The sequence below is a fragment of the Acomys russatus genome, chromosome 29 (genome assembly GCF_903995435.1).
Source record: "Acomys russatus chromosome 29, mAcoRus1.1, whole genome shotgun sequence".
Classification (NCBI taxonomy): Eukaryota; Metazoa; Chordata; class Mammalia; order Rodentia; family Muridae; genus Acomys; species Acomys russatus.
Window position 1 is genome coordinate 28399603 of NC_067165.1, and position 17669 is coordinate 28417271.

Consider the following 17669-nt stretch of genomic DNA (forward strand, 5'->3'; position numbering starts at 1 on the left):
TCTTATCTCAGGGATTGGGGCGTGCCTGTCTCTAGGTCCATATGTTCCACAGCCTCGTACTTTCTTCCTGTGGCCCAAGAACAAACTGTCTGTAGAGAGTCCAGCGGAGCCTCTTGCAGACTTCCAAGTGTCAGGGCAGGTTCTGAGGCACCTCAAAGAGAGTTCATGCTTGTCTCCTTTCTGGGCTGTGAGCAAGTCAGTGTAGGGAAAACAGAGGGACACGTGAATGCAAGTTTGTCAGTCTCTCTACCTGCTGAGCCATCCCACCAACCCTTTGGGCATGAAGTGGGATAACAGGCTGAGGGGGTATCAGGGGGGGCGCTGCTCAGCCCGAGAGTCTCTAAAGACACTATAGAAATGCTTGGCTGGAGTCCGAGGCAGGGGAAGGGGCTCACAGAAAGGCTATCCCAAGCCCTTAGCTTGGAGCTGCTCAAGGATCCAGAAGGGAAACTGACTTAGTGCCCCTCCCGGTACACGGGCACTGGCTCTTTGTTGTTGTTTGGTTTTTCGAGGCAGGGTCTCTCTGTGTAGCCTTGGCTGTCCTGGACTCACTTTGTAGACCAGGCTGGCCTCGAACTCACAGCCATCTTCCTGCCTGCCTCTGCTTCCTGAGGGGCGCTGGCTCTTAACCCCTCAAAGTCAGGACTCTCTCCCGAGGTCCCATCCCTCACTCTCACTTGATTTGGTTGGGGGCGGGGGGAGAAACCAACTTTTGCAGGAAACTAGGGTAGCTGGCCTTCCTCTGTACAGTCTGTTCCTGTTTATGGCCCCCATCCCTGGGGAAACAACGATTGCTCATCCCTGCATGTGATCTGAGAGGGCCAAATCTTTTGAGGCCTGGAGGAAACTCAAGCCCCGGCCAGCAGCTTGGCTTCGGAATGCTCAGCTGGTCCCCTCCTGGGGCTCATGTGACCGAGGTGCCGCTATAAATATCAGAGGGGCCTCAGACCAAGACAGAAGTGGGGCAACAGGAGACAAAGAAGATCCGACTGCGGTTGGGGACAAAGGCAAGGCCTCCGGTTCCTATTAGTGTGACATAGGTGGAAGAGACAGTCGCATCTCAAAGCAATATGGATTATAAATCTAGCCTGATTCCGGACGGAAACGCCATGGAGAACCTGGAAAAGCAGCTGATCTGCCCCATCTGCCTGGAGATGTTTACCAAGCCCGTGGTCATCCTGCCCTGCCAGCACAACCTCTGCCGGAAGTGTGCCAACGATATCTTCCAGGTCAGCACTAGGCAGGGCCTGGGCCCTGGAAACCCCCTACCGGAAGCCCCCTCCCTCAGCCCCCTCCCTCAGCCCTTCGATGGCTTCTCAGGCGCCCCTTCCTCTCAGCCTAGGATGCTTGTGATCACTCGCTCCTATGTGAAGCCTGTGCGGAGACCTCTGAGAAGGGGCTTTCACCTGTTGGGGCGTGGGGGGAGGAGTGGCGGGGCGGGTAGGGATGGGGCTAAGGGGAAAGGGGAGCTGTCTCAGTCCTCTTCCATGATGCACCCACCTCTAGTCCCCACCCTGCCCACGGCTCCCTGCGCTGCCTGGATGGTTCACAGTTGCTTTTCCAGTCAAGAGTCAAATGCCTCAAGTGATAAGAGGGGGCGGCGGTAGAGAGGAGAGAGGAACCAGACCCAGGGGCAGGAGCCCAGCTCCAGATGGCAGGGGGCCCAGGGTTTTGGGGGGAGGGTGGCAAGAGGCACATAGCCATAGCAGGCAGCTCAGAGGCGGTGTGTTCCAGCATGGGCCGAAAGGGACTCCATTTTCTGAGGTGAGAAAGGGAACAGTTGTGGTGACTGCACTGGAAAGAAGGGTTCAAGGGTCCCAAGCCCCTACCTACAGCCAGTGGTCCTTCCAAAATCAGGTGTAGTGTATAGGTCAACAATCCCAGCATACAGGGAGCTGAGGCAGGAGGATTGCTAAGAGTCTGGGGCCAGTCTGTGCTAATTAATTGGTCTGAGATAGCCAGAGCCTATCTTAAAATCAAAACAGAAAAACCAAAACATTCTTTTTCTACAGTCATTTTTAAAGTAACAACCCTAGGAGCTGGCTCTAATTCTAAGGCCTGTGATGTCAGTGGTAAACCGAGGCATAGAGAGATCTAGTGGCTTGCCTAAAGTCACGTGACTTGAACTCACATTGGCTGATACCGAACCTCTTGACTGTTTGAGTGCTTCGAGCGAGAGACCCTCCAAACCCCGCATGGGTGGGCAGGTTCTAGGTCAGGACCAGGAGCCAGCGTCCTTTGGTTTGGCCAGTGCCTTTGGGGCAACTGGGGAAAGGAGAACTGGGAGAGGGGAGGAACCGCCAGCCTCATCTTCGCCTTGGCTGTCTGCAGGCTGCGAATCCCTACTGGACCAACCGCAGCGTCTCGCTGTCCATGTCTGGAGGTCGGTTCCGTTGCCCCTCGTGCCGCCATGAGGTGGTGATGGACCGGCATGGGGTATACGGCCTACAGAGAAACCTCCTGGTGGAGAACATCATCGACATCTACAAGCAGGAGTGCTCCAGGTCAGTGTTCAGCTCAGCAGCCTAGTCTCCTGCCCCAGCTACCTGCCCCCTCTCCTCCTCCTCCCTCCCCTCCTCCCCCCTTCCGCCGCTCCTTCCACCTCGGGGAGACCACAGCCACACAGCCATCTACATTAGCACAGAAACATCACCCTCTACCTCAGACAGAACCTCAGCTCTTGGGTTCTGGGTATACTGGGGCCTTGAAAAAGATTTCTGAGACCAGGTTGTGTGTGGGGTAGGGGGGGGGGGTGGGGGCAGGGCGGGGCTCCTGGCTGAGAAAACACCTGGGGAGAATGTAGCCAAGTGGTCCATAAGGGAATCACGAGCCAGGCACCAAGAACGCTTCATCCTGTGGGATTATTCCTGTGTAGAGAAGGAAATGGAACCCTGAAGAAAGTCAGCTGCGTTTGGGGACTCACACCTATGAACCCAGCTCTTGAGAGGCAGAGACAGAGGGATTGCTGTGAGTTCCAGGCCAGCCTAGCCTACAGAATGAGACCCTGTCTCACCTCTCCTCAATAATAATATTAATAACAACAGTAACGATAGCTTTGGACAATTACCCTGAGTTTACTAGGCAGAATTTGTGAGTGGCAAGGGGTTGTGCAGTGTTTGGGGTGATCTTTACAAGGAAGGGCATCCTGACTGAGGTTGGACTGTAGAACCTGCTGAGACTGCACAGGGCCCTGGCCCCCGGATGCTGGGATCCACAGCATCAAATGCCAATTGATCCATTTACCCATCAATCAAGTAAATCAGAATATCCCAACAAGGCTCCTGGACCACTCACCACCTCATGGCTTCACAGCCTAAAACCTTCACCGATTAAGATGGAACACGTCTGTAATCCCAGCACTTGGAAGGCTGAGCCACAGGGCCTGAGAGTTCAAGCTCAGCCTGTGGGGCCCAACAGGGGGACCCGCGATTGTCAAAGAGGATATCTAAAATATTAGACATTCACGGAGTGCCGAGCCCTGCCCTCGGCATCTCTATGTGTTTCTCACGGTGCTATCACAAGGCCTTCTCGCCCCCTGATTTTACCTTGAGGAAGTGAAGGCTCAGGTTAGTTAGGCCAGCAAGTGGTGACGCTGAAAAGGGGTGACGGGTGACTGACTCGGTAGTGACTATTCTCCCTGCTGTGTGTGTGTGTGTGTGTGTGTGTGTGTGTGTGTGTGTGTGTTTGCATTCAACAGTAGAGACTGAAAACCCCGTCAGGCAAATGTTCTACCACTGAACTGCATCCGCGCAGCTTATGTTGTCAAGATGGAGCCTTGACGTGTAGCCCAAGCTGGTATCAATGTGAGATCCTTTCGTTTCTCAATCCCAGTCTTAAGATTTTATTTATGTAAGTGTGTGTAGTGTGTGTGTGTGTGTGTGTGTGTGTGTGTGTGTCTTGGTGTCTGCGGAGACCAGATTGGAGGTACAGGATCTCTGTATTAGTCAGGGTTCTTTATAGAAACAGAATGTACACAACATATACATATATATATATATATACATATATATACTGTGTATGTATATATATGTTTACATATATGGGAATTATTAGAATGGGCTTACAGGCTGTGGTTCAGCTAGTCCAACAATGGCTGCCTACCAAAAGAAGGTCCAAGCATCCAAGTAGTTCAGTCCACGAGGCTGGGTGTCTCCTCTTGGTCTTCAGTACATGCCAGAATCCCAAAGAAATAGGCTCTAAAGCCACTGAAGGACTGGACTTGCTAGAGAGCGTGAGATCAGGCACAGAGAGAGTTTCCTCCTTCCATGTCGTTTATATTGGCTGCCAGGAGAAGTTGTGGCCCAGATTGAAGGCGTTATCTTCCCACTTCAAAAAAAGATCCAGATTAAAAGTGGCTCATCCCAGCCAGGTATGCTGGTGCACGCCTGCAATCTCAGTACTGGGGAGGCAGAGGCAGGTGGATCTCTGTGTTCGAGGCCAGCCTGGTCTATAGAGCTAGTCCAGGACAGCTAGAGACCCTGTCTTGGAAAACAAAACAAAAACAAAACTAAAAGTGGGTCTTCCCGCTTCAAGTGATTTAGTTAAGGGAGGAAAAAAAAGCCCTGGTTAGGCAGTGGTGGTGCACGCCTTTAATCCTAGCACTCAGTAGGCAGGAGCAAGTGGATCTCTGTTTGAGGCTAACCGGGTTTACAGAGCAAGTCCCAGGACAGCCAAGGATACACAGAGAAACCCTGTCTCAACAAGCAAACACTTACAGGCATACGCAGCCACTTGGGTTTTAGGTAATTCCAGATGTAGTGCAGTTCACAAGGTATGGCTGTCACAATCCCTCTGGGACTAGAACTGAAGTTACAGATGGCTGTAGCTGTATGTGGGTCCTAGGAACCAAACCCAGGTCCTTTGTAAGAGCAGTAAGCTCTCTTAATTGCGCACCCACCTCGCCAGGCTTTGCTGTGACTATTCTACACTTGTATATGGCCTCTGAGGGAGCTGGAACACAACGCTCCAAATGGCCACTGCTGAGCACCAGGCATGGTGGCATAAGCCTGTGATCCCAGCTACTTGCAAGTCTGAGGTTCACTTAGGCTACACTGCAAATGCAGTGCCTGCTGGGACAACTGGGCAAGATCCTGATTCAAAGTAAAGACAAAATATTGAAAGTTGAGGGGCTGGAAATGTAGCTTGGTGGTAAAGTCTTCTCTAACGCGAGGGTCTCTTCCCCAGACAACATGTGCATATACCTCTTGTACAAATTTTGTTTATTATAATTACTAGAGTGGGGTGTGGATGTGAGTGTGGGTGCACACACACCATGGCCCATGTGTGGAGGCCAGAGAACAACTCTGTGGAATCATTTCTCTCCTTCTGCCTTTACCTGAACTTCAGGGATCAGAGTCAGGTTGCTGGCCTTGAGCTGCAAGTACCCTTATTGGCTGAGCCATCTAGGTCAGCCCACCAATGCTTATTTCTGCTGCTGTTGCTGGATGACATATTTCATAGGAGAGCAGAGTCAACCCACAGCTGGGGGGTTCTGAAGAGCATCCTGTGTCCGAACTCTTTGAGGCTTTTCCTCAATAGGTGAATGACAGCCATCGCTGTTCTTCACCAGGGTCTCCACAGAGCCCCGCAGGGCACATTCTGACATGGTTGGCACAGGGGATGGAAGGACTAGAGTCACAGGAAAAACGAGCGTTTGACCCTGATGCCTGGCCACCAGGGAGGGAGGTGTTCTCTGCTCTACATCCTGTCCTCCTCCTGCCATCCTAGGGTACAGCAATGGGTGGCCCCAGGAAAATCCCCCGTCACCACAGCCACAGTATGGGGTCCCTGGGCTCAAAGATGAAAAAAAATCCAAAAAACAAAAAACAAGTGTTTGGAAAGGGGCTCCTAGAGGGGCCAGTAAAACTTGAAGTGTGATCTAAAATGCCAGGTTGGGAGGTGAGACATTGACACCGATGGGGGAATGGTCACTGTCTGAGATTTGTGAGATGTGTAGATGAAAGGGGCTGGGGATCAGATGGAGTGTAGGCATGTGGCTTATTTATCCTAACTGAATGTAAGGGCTGCCTAGTTTGAGAGGTAAGGTTTCCTCTCCAAAACCCCCGTCTAGGCTGGGAAAGGACTCATGTTGGAGAGGACCGTGCCAGGCACCCTAACTGGAGGAAGCAATAGAGAGAGAGAGGTTAGAAAGAAGAAACTCTGGGGCTGGTAGGATGGCTCAGTGAGCAAAGGTGCTTGCCGCCAAGCCTGACGACCTGAGTTCTATCCCCAGGACCCACATGGTAGAAGGGGCGAACAAACTCCTTCAGGCTGTTCTCTGACCTCCATGCGTGTTCACACTCATGAGTTCACACATGCAGTAAGTAAATGCAATTTTTTTTTTTTCTGAGACAAGGTTTCTTTGTATAATAGCCTTGGCTGTCCTGGAACTCTCTCTGTAGACCAGGCTGGTCTCGAACTCAGAGATCCGCCTGCCTCTGTCTCCCGAGGGCTGGGATTCGTGGCGTGCGCTACCATGCCCGGCTGCAATAAATGCAATTTTTAAAATTAGAAAAAAAGAGGTTCTGGGCCTTGGAGTGCCTTTGTGTAGTGGAGGTTTGTTCTGGCCTTCTAGACCGCCCTGCCCCCAACCATGTGCTGTTTGTACGGCATCGGGTGCTCGTACTGTGCCCTTCTCTGAACCCTCGGGATGTGTTTACTGATGTATTCTTTCTATTTGTGTTTCACTTCCACGGTCTTCACGCCAGGTACTGTATGTTATAGACTCAGTGAAGAAAAGCAAACAGGCTTCCATGGCTAGTTGGAAGGTACAGTCTGATGGATTAAATATAGATGTCAGGGCTGCCATCAGAGTAGACTGCTCAGGCCTCAGCCACCAAAGCTATGGGGCTATAATTAGAACAGAGGAGTTCTAGCCTCCCCTGCCTGTGCTGTTGGGCCACCTGGGGTACGTCCATTTAATTTCTCTATGGTTTTTTTCCCTATGGTTAGCATCTTCTGGTCTGACTGGAATTCTGGGTCCCTCCCACTGTCCTCTGTACCAACTCAGGCCATGTCCAGGCGCTGGAGCCTGAGTTTTAGGGTTTGGAAAAAGTAGGTTTGTTTGATGTCATTAGAGTCCTTGATCTTAGGCTCCCAGAAGGTAAAAAGGAGAGTGTTTGGGGCAGCCAGATCCACTGGGAGCTGACATATGGATGTGGTGGCCTCCCGTGCATGGAGCTAGGACAGGATGGGGAGAGGGGACATCCGGACAGGACAGGGAGAGGGGACACTCTGATGTATGATTCTTCCCCCACCTTAGTCGGCCGCTGCAGAAGGACAGCCACTCAATGTGCAAGGAGCACGAAGATGAGAAAATCAACATCTACTGCCTCACGTGTGAAGTGCCTACTTGCTCCTTGTGCAAGGTGTTCGGGGCCCACCAGGCCTGTGAGGTTGCCCCGTTGCAAAGCATCTTCCAGGGACAGAAGGTATGGACGACAGCCACTGTGCCCAGATGATTCCGGGCACGGAGTTGACCCTTGTGGATGTGCTGAGCCTGCCTTTTTGGATCAGTTCCTCTGGAGGGACTTCCCAGACCACGGGGACAGCAGCCGTTGCCTCCCCGGGGGAGGTGGCTGAGCTCATGGGTTATACTTAGAGCCACTTGAGAGCAACCGGGTGTGGCCACAGGGAAGAGACCAGACTCCCAGGCCATGGCTGCCCCGTCCTGTATAGCCCGGGGTCCCAGACCTCTCTACCTGAGCCTCTCGTGTGGCACAAGGCAGATTCGAGGTTCTCCCCCCCGCGCCCCCCTCCCACGGGCCACAGCAATGCTAGCATCCTGCCGTGGCGTGAACTGTAGCCCTGTTTCCCAAACTCTCTGTTCTCCACACTCCACTAGTCTCTTGGACTTTTCTCTTCTAGAACTTTCCAAATTCTATTCCTTTTCTCAGAAACTAGAAGCTGGGGATGGTAGCACAGGCCTTTAGGCCTAGCACTGGAGTGGCAGAGGCAAGATTGATATGAATTTGAGGCCAGCCTGGTCTGTATATTGAGTTCTAGGTCAGCAAAGGCATCATAGTAAGACCGTGTCTCAAACAAAATAAAACTAAATAAATTAAATTAAAAAAAAGAAAAAATAAATAAAGAAACCAGCATTTCCTTTCTTTGTTCTTCTTTAAAAATGTTTTTGGCTTTTTGAGACAGGGTTTCTCTGTGTGGCCTTGGCTGTCCTGGACTTTGTAGACCAGGCTGACCTCAAACTCACATCGATCCACCTGCCTCTGCCTCCCGAGTCCTGGGATTAAAGGCATGCACCATCATGCCTGGCTTCCTTTGTTTCTTTGTCAGTACCTTGCTGTGTGTTTTGGGTTGCTTGGTTCCCCTCTCTGGGCCTCATCTGCCCATAAAGGATACTACATCTGTTGTAGTCTCAGCTTTTGACCTGAACTGTACCCCAAAAGGAGGGATAGTGATGCTACTGGTGACAGTCAGATGGGGGAACAGGGATACCGTGTGCTGGCTCTGAGTCTGTCTCTCCCTCCCCTCCCATCCAGACTGAACTGAATAACTGCATTTCCATGCTGGTAGCAGGGAACGACAGAGTGCAGACCATCATTTCTCAGCTGGAGGACTCCTGCCGGGTGACCAAGGTGAGGGTGCATATTGGCCCTATGAGCCTCCAGTGCCTCCTCCAGTGCCACTGGTCTCTGGGGAAGGCCTGAGCTGTGAGTGCATTTTGAGGATTGAGCCTTGGGTGCCCAATAGAGATGGCAGGAAAGGGGCCACATTCATTGCTCCACTCACTCCACAAATACTTCCTGAACACAGGCAGCAGCTATGTCAGAGCCTGTCCAAAGTCAAGACGGACCCAGCTGGTCCATCACTGCAGGGACCTACCAATAACTCCCTGAACGTCTCCGGCTTTAATCGTTTTGCAGCAGAGCAAGGCTTGACTCAGGAGCTTTAAAGATTTTAAAAAATGAATTTGGATGTTTTGCCTGCATATGTGTCTGTGCACTGTGTGTGCAGTGCCAGGGGAGGCTAGAAGAGGGAGTCGGGTTCCCCAGAACTGGAGTTCCAGATGGTTGTGAGCCACCGTATGGGTGCTAGGAATTGAATCAGGATCTTCTGGAAGAAAAGCCAGGGGTCTTAACCACTGAGCCACTTCTCCAGCCTGCTTTCTGTCTGTCTTTGATTTTGTTTTATTTCTGTTTGTTTGTTTGTTTGTTTGTTTGTTTGTTTGGGACAGGGTTTCTCTGTGTAGCCCTGGCTGTCCTGGAACTCACTCTGTAGACCAAACTCAGAGATCCACCTGCCTCCACTTCCAGCGTGCTAGGATTAAACGTATGTGCCACCACTGCCTGGCTGATTGGATTTTTTTGAAACAAGGCCTTGTGTAAAACAGGATGGGCTTGCATTTACTATGTAGTCTAATGAGCATTTCTAATGAGCTCTCCAAGGCTGCTGGTTCCACAGACTGCAGACAGAGGTAGCTTTTCCCAGACAGATGTGACAGCACATCTGTAATCTCAGCATTTGGGAGGCACATAGAAGAGGATCCAGAATAATGCCATGTTCCTACACATGAGTTTGAGGCCAGCCTGAGGTACAAGAGACTGTCTAAAAAACAAATAAACAAAACATTGAAAAAGAGGAAGAAGAAGAGAGAGAGAAAAGAAAAAGAAAGTAAGAAGCGTTCCCATTTCTTAAAGAGTATTCAGAATTCTTCTCTTCCTGGACACGGGGGCATATCCCTCTAATCCCAGCACCCAGGAGGCAAAAGCAAGAGGCTCTCTGTGAGTTTGAGTTCAGCCTGCTCTCCATAGTGGGTTCCAGGACAGCCAGGGCTACACAGTGAGACCTTGTCCCCAAAAAAAGACAAAGAAAAAGGGAAGGAGGGAGGGAGGGAGGGAGGGAGGGAGGGAGGGAGGGAGGGAGGGAGAACCTGGTCTCTGCTTGAGGAGGGGTGGGTCTGGTAAGAGGGAATAAAGGGACGCCATAACCGCAATTAGCAGAGCTGTGGGGAGGAAGGGAACAGCGTTATCCTTCAGAGAGGCATCCCAGTCGTGCCACCGCCAAGCCCATTTTACTTCCTGTTTTGAGACAAAGTCTCGCCAAGTCGCACCCCGCCAGCCTTCCATCCCGGCACCTTCCTCTTGGTCGCTTTGCCTCCCCGTGAGATGAAGACTTGGCAGGGTCTCTTCTTGCTGCTGCTGGTTCCTGGGCCCTTCTGTTTCAGGAAGTGGGTCGGGTTGGGTGTGACTGTAGGTTTCTCTGTCCTCAGGAAAACAGCCACCAGGTGAAGGAGGAGCTGAGCCAGAAGTTTGACGCCCTCTACGCCATCCTGGATGAGAAGAAGAGCGAGCTGCTGCAGAGAATCACCAAGGAGCAGGAGGAGAAGCTGGGCTTCATCGAGGCCCTCATCCTCCAGTACCGCGAGCAGCTGGAAAAGTCCACCAAGCTTGTGGAAACAGCCATCCAGTCCCTGGACGAGCCTGGAGGGGCTACCTTCCTCTTGGTGAGTGGCACCTGGAGGGTTGGGGTGGATTTGAACTGTCTGGAGCAGGCCGTTTAAACCTTGGTGCACTGCCAGGGTTCTCACCGCTACAGGCTCACGCCTGTGATCCTAGTTCTTCGAGGCTGAGGCAGGAGGATTGCAAGTTCAGGGACATTCAGGGCAACTTGGTAAAAAATGTTATCTCAAAAAGAAAACATGCCAGGCTAGGCTTGGTGACACATGGCTTTGGCTTGATCCCAGCACTTGGCAGACACAGGCAGAAGCAGGAAAATGTTGGTGAGTTTGAGGCTAGACTGGTCTCTATAGCAAGCTCCAGGCCAGCTAAGACTGCATAGTGAGACCCTGTCAAGCAAGCAAACAAACGAATATAAAAAAAATATTGGGAGTGGAGAGATGACTGTCCCAGCACCCAAGAGGCAGAGGCAAGTGGATCGCTGTGAGTTTAAGGCTAGCCTGGTCTATAGAACAAGTTCCAGAACAGCCAGTGCTATTACACCAAGAAACTCTGTCTCAAAAAACCAAAAACCAAAAACGAGAGAGAGGGAGGGAGAAAGGGAGGGAGGGAGGGAGGGAGGTGACTTCATGGTTAAGAACACTTTTTTTTTTTATTAATTTATTCATGTTACATCTCAATGTTTATCCCATCCCTTGTATCCTCCCATTCCTCCCTCCCCCCAAGAACACTTTTTGTGCCACACACCTTTAATCTCAGCACTGGGGAGACAGCCAGAACTGGGTAATAAAAAGAACCTCTCTCTCCTGGGTGTGGTGGTGGCACAAGCCTTTAATCCCAGCATTTGGGAGGCAGAGGCAAGCGGATCGTTGTGAGTTTGAGGCCAGCTTGGTCTACAAAGCAAGTCCAGGATGACCAAGGCTACACAGAGAAACCCTGTCTTCAAAAACAAAAAACAAAAACAAAAAGAACCTGTCTTAAGCAAACAAACAAAATCAGCCAAACAAGAATAGAAAAAGAACATTTTTGGGTCTAGGTCCCAGCACCCACATGGTGGCTTACAACCATCCATAACTCCAGTTCCAGGGGACCCAACCAATGCCCATTTCTAACTTCCAAGGGCACCAGGTACATATGCAGTACACATACATAGTACATGCAGGCATTCATACATACACTTAAAACAAAAACAAAAACAAAAAAATAGATCTGTTCAACTACAACAGCAAAACCCAGAAGGTCTGGAGAGATGCTTGCTGCTCTTTCAGAGGGCTCAAGCTAGGGTCCCAGCACCCATGTTGGCTGCCTCACAATCCGGGGGAATCTGACACCTACTTCTGGCCTCCAGGGGCTGCAGCACACATGGTGCACATATGCACACACAGGCACACACTCATACATATAAAGAAAAAATTAAAAACACACAAAAACTACACTACCCAAAACACACGCCTTCAAGCTCTCCTCGTGGGCCAGCTGTAGTCCAGACCATGGTCAGAAATGGAGGTTTGGTTGACTCTCATGCAAGAGACTTCAGACATTGTGCGTGCTTGGTCAGAGAACCCGGGCTTCCTGGCAGGACAGGGGATGCATACTGAGGTGCGTGCTGGCCAAGGACAGAGAGAAACTGTCTAAGTTCTGTGTAACAGGGCAGGAAGCGAGTTAGGCCTGTGCCATGGAATGGTGCCTGGAGTTTTCTTTCTCTTCTTTCTTTCTTTCTTTCTTTTTTGGTTTTTCGAGACAGGGTTTCTCTGTGTAGCCTTGGCTGTCCTGGACTCACTTTGTAGACCAGGCTGGCCTCGAACTCACAGAGATCCACCTGCCTCTGCCTCCTGAGTGCTGGGATTAAAGGCGTGTGCCACCACTGCTCGGCGATCCCTGGGCTTTTCAATGCTAACTTCTGCTCTTTCTCTCCACAGACTGCCAAGCAACTCATCAAGAGGTCAGTGTCTCGGGGACTGCTGCACGCGTGCCTGCTCCCCCGCTTCCTCTCCCCCGCCCTCCCCCCCGCCCGGCTCTGACACTTGCCTAGTGGGACCCTGGGCATAGCTCTGCAGGGTTTGGGACTCATCTCCAGATCATGTGCCCTAACTAACTTGGATCATCCACTCTGCTTGATCCTAAAGAAGAAATGCTCTCTTTCCCTTCATTCCCTCACTGCAGGGGTGGATTGTGGGGCTGGGATAGACCCACATAGAGCCAAGGCTAAGCTGTCCCTTCCTGCGCAGGGAACCCCAAGACCTAACCCTGCCCCTTTCCCTCCCCAGCATTGTGGAAGCTTCCAAGGGCTGCCAGTTGGGGAAGACAGAGCAGGGCTTTGAAGACATGGACTACTTCACCCTGGATCTAGAACACATAGCGGAAGCCTTGAGGGCCATTGACTTTGGGACAGGTAAAGGACATGGTCATGCCACTTGCTCATCTGCATTTGACCTTAAAAAGGCGGTGCTCTTCTTGAGGCCTGGCGGGAGGCAGCTTCATTGAAAAAATCAAGTTACACAGTCAGTGTTGCCAGGGTCTCTCTAAGCAGACCAGGCTGGCCTGGAACTCACAGAGATCTGCCTGCCTCTGCTTCCTGAGTTGCTGGGACTAAAGGTGTGTGCTCCCACCATGCCTAGCTCACAGTGTAACTTTGTGATGACTCTAGAGCCTAACACAGTGCCCGGTGTGGTATTGTTGCTAAATAAATTCCGCATGGATTCAAAGCTCGTGACATCTGGCATTGGACAGATCTGACTTCAAATCCTGATTCTGCCATTTGTCTGCTCTCTGTGTGGCTGTTGGCAAGCCCCTCTGCCCCGCCCCCATGCCTGTCTGTCTGTCTGTCTGTCTGTCTGTCTCTGTCTCTCTCTCTCTCTCCTCTTTGGTGGTATGGGGGTCCATTACTGGTGTCGAACCCAGGGCTTCACACATGCTAGGCAGGTGGCTCTACCACTGAGCAGCTCTTCTGTGCTTCTCTGAGCAGCTTCTTCTTCTTCTCCTCCTCCTTCTTCTCCTTCTTCTTTGGACTAAAAATTAGGACTTGGTACGGGCTAGAGTCTTACTTAGTAGCTGGGAACTTGAGGCAGGGGCAGGAAGATGGCAATTTTGAGGTTAGCCTAAGTTGTACTGTGTGAGCATAACATGTTGAAGGCATGCGCTACCCTCCCCACCAAGGCAGGGAGGACATACCACCAGCATTCTTTGACCAGCTGGCCTCAGACTCCCAGAGATCTGATTCCTTTGTCTCCTGAGTCCAGGCCTGAGCCCGATTATTGGTTGGCCTTTCCTTGCTCTGAGCACCAAGACTCTGATCTAAAGGTGTAAATTCTATCATTTAATACAAGTCTAGGCTGCGGCTTTGTTAGCACTTCAATTTTGTAGTTTAGGAAACTAAGTTTCGGCTGGGTAATCCCTTATTCAAGGCCACCCAGCTGGTGAATAGCTGGTGCAAACTGCACCTGGGGCCACTTGGCTCACAAGACGCTCTGAGGACATATGAGACATGTGAAAACATCGTGGCACCGGCCTGTAGTGATTCTCTGGGGAAAGCTTTTATGAGCAGCAGCTCCGGTTTAAATTAAGCAACAGGCCCTCTGGATTACCGAGATTATGCAGAGACTACGCGTAGATCCTGGGTGTTTGGCTGGAGTTTTTACTTGCCATTTTTTGTTGTTTTGTTTTGGAGTTTTTGAGACAAGGCGTCACTATGCAGTCAATTTGTGTCTAATCTCCTACCTCATTTTCCTGTGTGCTGGGATTACGCATTTAAGCCATGCTGCTCTGGTTTGTGGCTGTGTTTGACAAATGCTGACTGCAAGTCCCTGGGGCCTGGGAAGGCAGTAGGGGAAGGGACAAGGCCACGTCCCAGGATGAGAAAGAAAGAATCCAGGTTGCACCCTGGGGGTGGGGGGTGGGGCGGGGCACTGCCCCATTCTCCTAAGCAGAAACCCTCAGGCTGCCCCAAGACTGCCCCTTTGTGGACTGAGCAAGGAGGCAACAGAAGGATTGCTGAGCCAGCAGATTGCAGAGGCTGAGCAAATTCCTTTAAGCAGAGGACTCTGATCCCAAGAACAGGAAATGTTTGTCCTGCCTCTCCTTTGTTCCACTGAGATGCACAGAACCCTAAGTGTGCCTCCTGTGTCCCTGAGGCCATAGACAGGCCAAAGAGAAGTATGTTGGTGTCTTGGAGCAAAAAAAAGTTTGTGGTCTGAAAGTAGGCGGCAGGTGAATTTGGGGGCTGGGCTCTGTGAGCTTGGGACCTACAAGCCTGGTACCTCCTAGATCCCTGCTGCCTCTAGGTACCCAATTGGGCCTAGAAATGGGGACAGATGTCCTCTGTAGGCTAATCTTCTTCTAATGGCTGCTGTGAGAAGCCAGTCCCATCTTAACACACTTGCTCTCTTCACAGATGAGGATGAGGAGGACTTTATTGAAGAGGAAGAACATCAGGAAGAGGCCGAGTCCACAGAGGGGGGAGAAGGTAAGAGTTCTGCCCTCATGCCTTCATCTCTAGGGATGTGTGTGTGTGTGTGTGTGTGTGTGTATTTAGTGTTTATTATTAATTTGGTCCCACCCACCCTCTTTTTTTTCCGAGACAGGGTCTCTCTGTGTAGCCTTGGCTGTCCTGGACTCGCTTTGTAGACCAGGCTGGCCTCGAACTCACAGAGATCTCCCTGCCTCTGCCACCCAAGTGTGTGTGCCACCACAACCAGCCAATAGGATATTGCTCTCTCTCTCTCTCTCTCTCTCTCTCTCTCTCTCTCTCTCTCTCTCTCTCTCTCTCTCTCAACAGGTTTTCTTAATAGAACCCAGAGTTCATGAATTTGCTAGGCTAGCTAAACTAGCTAGCCAAATTGCTCCTGAATCCCTTTTCCTGTCTTCTGAGCTCTGGAATCTCAGTGGCTCCCATGGTCATCCAGCATTTCTTTGAGTACTGGGGATCTGAACGCTGTCCCTCACATTTATGTAGGGACTCACCTCGCGGCCATCTTCTAGTTGCTCCTTCTTCCTTCATCCTCTCCACCACCACCTCCTCCTTCTTTTTTAATGTACCCCTGGCTTGCCAGGAACTCACTACGGAGACCACACTGGCCTCCTGGAGCTGGGATTAAAGGTGTGTACCCGCGCACCTGCTTAGTCTTCAGTTTTAGTAAATGGAGCCAAATCCCAATCCTGCTAAAGCAGCTAGCTGGAAAAAGCCTAAGGCAGTGGTTCTCAACCTGTGGGTCTCGACCCCTTTGGGAGGGTGGGTGGGGTGTAAGGAACCTTTCAAATGGGTCACCAAAGACCACTGGGAAACACAGATGTTTACATTACAATTCCTAACAGTAGGGAAATTGCAGTTATGAAGTCGTGATGATGTGAGTTCGAGGCCAGCCTGGTCTACAAAGCGAGTCCAGGACAGCCAAGGCTACACAGAGAAACCCTGTCTAGAAAAACCAAAAAAATAAGAAAAAAAGTGAAGTAGCGATGAAAATAATTTTATAGTTGCTCCCGTGTAGGGGGGGCGTGTCACCACAACATGAGGAACTGTATTTAAGGGTCACAGCATTAGGGTGCTTCAGAACCTCTGCAGCCCACTGAATTCTGTTAACTAAACTCTAGTTTGTCTTTAAAGGAGGAGCTCGGGCTAGAGATGGCATGTCACCACAGCTCAGGAGGTCCACTGGGTCCTCTCTTGAGTCTGTGTCTCACTATGAGCCTGTGTCTGGCTTTTCTTTTTCAGGACACCAGTGAGGACCTGGCTGAGTGAGACACCCTCTGGATGCAGAGACTGGGGAAGCGGGTGACAGGCCCATCTCGGGAAAGAGTTGGGGCTCATGGGGAGGGGCACCATGGGAAGTGTGTCTTCCCTCTGCCCGGAGGGCAGGGACTGGAGTAGGAAACCCCACCCCTGTGTCCAGCAGCGGCTGAAACCCAATTGGAAATGTATTCAAAACGTCACAGGACACTTTTCTACGTTGGTGCAAAATGAAATATTTTGTATGTTTTTAAAATGTGATTTTTTTTTTTTTTTTTTTGTATACTTGTATATGTACGCCAATCTGGTGCTTTTTGTACGAGAATTTTTGTATGATCACGCCTGGTCATTGTGTGACTGGCGATTGTCACAAAGGGAGAAGGAAGTCAGATAATAGGGCTACTCATGTCCCTTCCTCGGTGGGAGGGCTGGGTCTCACTCCAAGGCCTAGAAAGGAGCAATGTACTGTATTTCAGTGCCGGTCCCCAAACATGGGGAGAGGACTGAGTTTGTGTTACATGTTGTTTAAATAAATGCTCAAGGGGCTGGGCATGGGGGGGGGGCGGCGGGGAGGTGCACACCCTTTAATCCCAGCACCAGGAGGCAGAGGCAGCTGGATCTCTATGAGTTCAAGGCCAGCCTGGTCTACATGGGGAGTTCCAGACCAGCCGGAGCTACATAGAGAGACTCTGTCTCAAAAATAAAAAGTGAAAAAGAATAAAAAATAAACTCACAGCGCTTTTTCTCTGTAACTGCAAAAGGAGTGTGATTTCATTCAGCTTGAGTGTGTGTGTTGCTAGCAACGGAGTCGAGAACCGTAAAAACACTAGATGAACGCTCTACCCTGACCTACAGGAGGCCCAAGGCCAACTCTAGCATGTTTGGTTTGGTTTTTGTGTTTTGTTTTCTCAAGAAAAAGTTAAAAAAAAAAAAAAAAAAGTAATGCATCATCAGCATCAGCCAGCTTTTGGGGGGTGGGTCTCTCTGTGTAGACCTAGCTGTCCTGGAACTCACTCTGTAGACCAGATTGGCCTCGAACTCATAGAGATCTGTCTGCCTCTGCCTCTCAACTTCTAGGATTAAAGGTGCGAGCCACCACCACCCGGCATCATCTAGCTTTTAAATCCCAGCCCATGAGAGGTACAGACAGGCCAATGTTGTCCTAGACTCACTTTGTAGACCAGGATGGCCTCAAACTCACAGGGATCTGCCCGTCTATGCCTCCCGAGTGCTGGGATTAAAGGCGTGCATGCCTCACCACACCCAGCTAAGCCAGTGTTTATCTGTAGAGCTACACAGAGAAACCCTGTCTTAAAAACAAACAAAAACAAAAAACAAAAACAGTGTTCGCTTTGACAGCACATATACTAAAATTGCAACAATACAGAGAAGATTAGGACGGCTCCCCAGGCAAGGATGACACACAAATTCGTGAAGCATTCCATAGTAAACAAAAACAAACAAACAAACCCATAGCCAAGGCTAGGCTTATATACCCCTACAGGAAGCTTTGCCCCGCCTCCCCACTTGCC

The 17669-nt window shown here is 50.7% G+C and overlaps 1 protein-coding gene and 1 non-coding gene across 2 annotated transcripts; both read left to right on the plus strand.

Moving 5' to 3' along the window:
• The first annotated feature begins 944 nt into the window (after window positions 1-944).
• Window positions 945-16691, plus strand: Trim63 (tripartite motif containing 63). Its single transcript, XM_051172025.1, has 9 exons — window positions 945-1229; window positions 2332-2504; window positions 7262-7430; window positions 8499-8594; window positions 10229-10462; window positions 12335-12357; window positions 12683-12807; window positions 14806-14877; window positions 16123-16691. Exons 1-9 carry the CDS (start codon window positions 1071-1073, stop codon window positions 16131-16133), a joined length of 1062 nt encoding a protein of 353 aa, XP_051027982.1. The 5' UTR covers window positions 945-1070; the 3' UTR covers window positions 16134-16691.
• Window positions 16692-17480: 789 nt separating this feature from the next.
• On the plus strand, window positions 17481-17588 carry LOC127212136 (U6 spliceosomal RNA). Its single transcript, XR_007833515.1, has one exon. It is a non-coding gene; the product is annotated as a U6 spliceosomal RNA (small nuclear RNA).
• Window positions 17589-17669: the final 81 nt, after the last annotated feature.